The sequence below is a fragment of the Micropterus dolomieu genome, linkage group LG11, assembly GCF_021292245.1.
Source record: "Micropterus dolomieu isolate WLL.071019.BEF.003 ecotype Adirondacks linkage group LG11, ASM2129224v1, whole genome shotgun sequence".
Lineage (NCBI taxonomy): Eukaryota > Metazoa > Chordata > Actinopteri > Centrarchiformes > Centrarchidae > Micropterus > Micropterus dolomieu.
In genome coordinates this window covers 30,456,439-30,457,982 of record NC_060160.1, presented here as the reverse complement: position 1 = coordinate 30,457,982, position 1,544 = coordinate 30,456,439, and the positions used below count along the sequence as shown (strand labels likewise).

Below are 1,544 nucleotides of genomic sequence, written 5' to 3'. Positions count from 1 at the left end.
ATGCAACCTCATCCCATTATTGCATGTTACTAACACAACTTCTCCCCTTTCTGGTAGTCTTGTGCTTTCTCGTCCCTCTCCTCTCTCCTCCTATCACTTCCTGCAGGTTTTCTGGCTCTGGAGCTGTGGAGTCTGGATCTGTGGCTGCGGGTCACCTGCTGCCCCCGTGTTCCTGCTCGACACCCTCTGCTGCAACGACTATTGTTACTAGTCCTATTGTTATTATAATCATTAACATTACGATTGTTATCATTACCACTACTATACATATCTGTACCATTTTTTATTTAGTCTATAGCAACATCACCTTTACTGTCTGTACCTCTGTGTGTATATTATGTAGGCTGCCTCCCTCCCCTGTCTGTCTCCTTCCATCCCTCTCTTTTTCTCTCTGTTCCTCTCCTGCCCTCTCTCTCTCTCTCTCCCTCTCTCTCCTTCACCCCAACCGGTCGAGGCAGATGGCCGCCCACCCTGAGCCATGGTTCTGCTCGAGGTTTCTGCCTCTTAAAAGGAAGTTTTTCCTTGCCTCTGTCGCCTAGTGCTTGCTCTTGGTGGGAACTGTTGGGCTTCTGTAAATAACATCACAGAGTACGGTCTAGACCTGTTGTTGTGATTTGGCGCTATATAAATAAAATTGAATTGAATTGAATTTAAACCAGCTCTTTGTGTAAAAGCACACGCCTTTTTGCAAATGCCGTGAGATCAGTCATTGATCTCAGCTCACAGTAAGCTCTCGCAGGTAGAATGTGTACGACTTGACGGCGCCATTTTTATTCATATTAAAGTATGAGACTCTTTTGACTGCACGTGTTCCTGCGCATTTTCGCATTGACTTTGCCCTTGTCAAAGTACCTCCAGATCACCAGCAACTAAAAAACTATGTGAGAGATTTTGACACTGTGAAAGAGGCTGCAGATAATTTTGTGAACTGGGCAAATGTAACAGACTCAAATATGTAACATTATAATTACACAATATTCTATGTAAATAGTGATCACCTGATGAGTACGATCTCCTGTGTCAATATGAGGAACGTTTGTGATTTATGTTCTGTACCCCTACGTTCACTTTCAGGGGACACCCCTCTATAAACGGGGTCTCCCACCCTTGCCTCTTAACTTTTGTTGTACTTCCTGGAAGAGGTCAGCTGCTCAGTAACCACAGAAACTTGTGTGTTTTAGCCTACTAGCTTAAACTTGTGTAATATGCTAATATATTCCTTGTCATTTAACTTGTGTAGGGTCTGAAGTTGTAACATAACAACTGACTGAAGGACTTTGTATTTACATCTGTTGTCATAGAGATAATAAACGGAGATCACCTCCAAAGATTTCCTGGTCTGTGCCTCCACTTCATAACACAACGCACGCAAGACTAGAAACCAAACACAAAGTTTTAAAGTGAGGAATCTAAAATGGAAGTGCAGGCTGCATTGCCAGCAAAACGCAGAAAGAACAAAAATAGTTTGCCAGGGGAGACTGGTGATGCAGCCGACACAGCTACAGACTCATGGTGGTCTATAGAATCAATGTCCACAATGTCAT

At 43.3% G+C, this 1,544-nt stretch overlaps 1 protein-coding gene across 1 annotated transcript in view; it reads right to left on the bottom strand.

Moving 5' to 3' along the window:
- The window catches only part of gabrg1 (gamma-aminobutyric acid type A receptor subunit gamma1), a 43,384-nt gene extending 41,840 nt beyond the window's left edge, over nucleotides 1-1,544 (bottom strand). Inside the window, 1 exon segment of the mRNA XM_046063263.1 lies at nucleotides 1,501-1,544. Within this exon segment, the coding sequence (XP_045919219.1) occupies nucleotides 1,501-1,544 (44 nt within the window).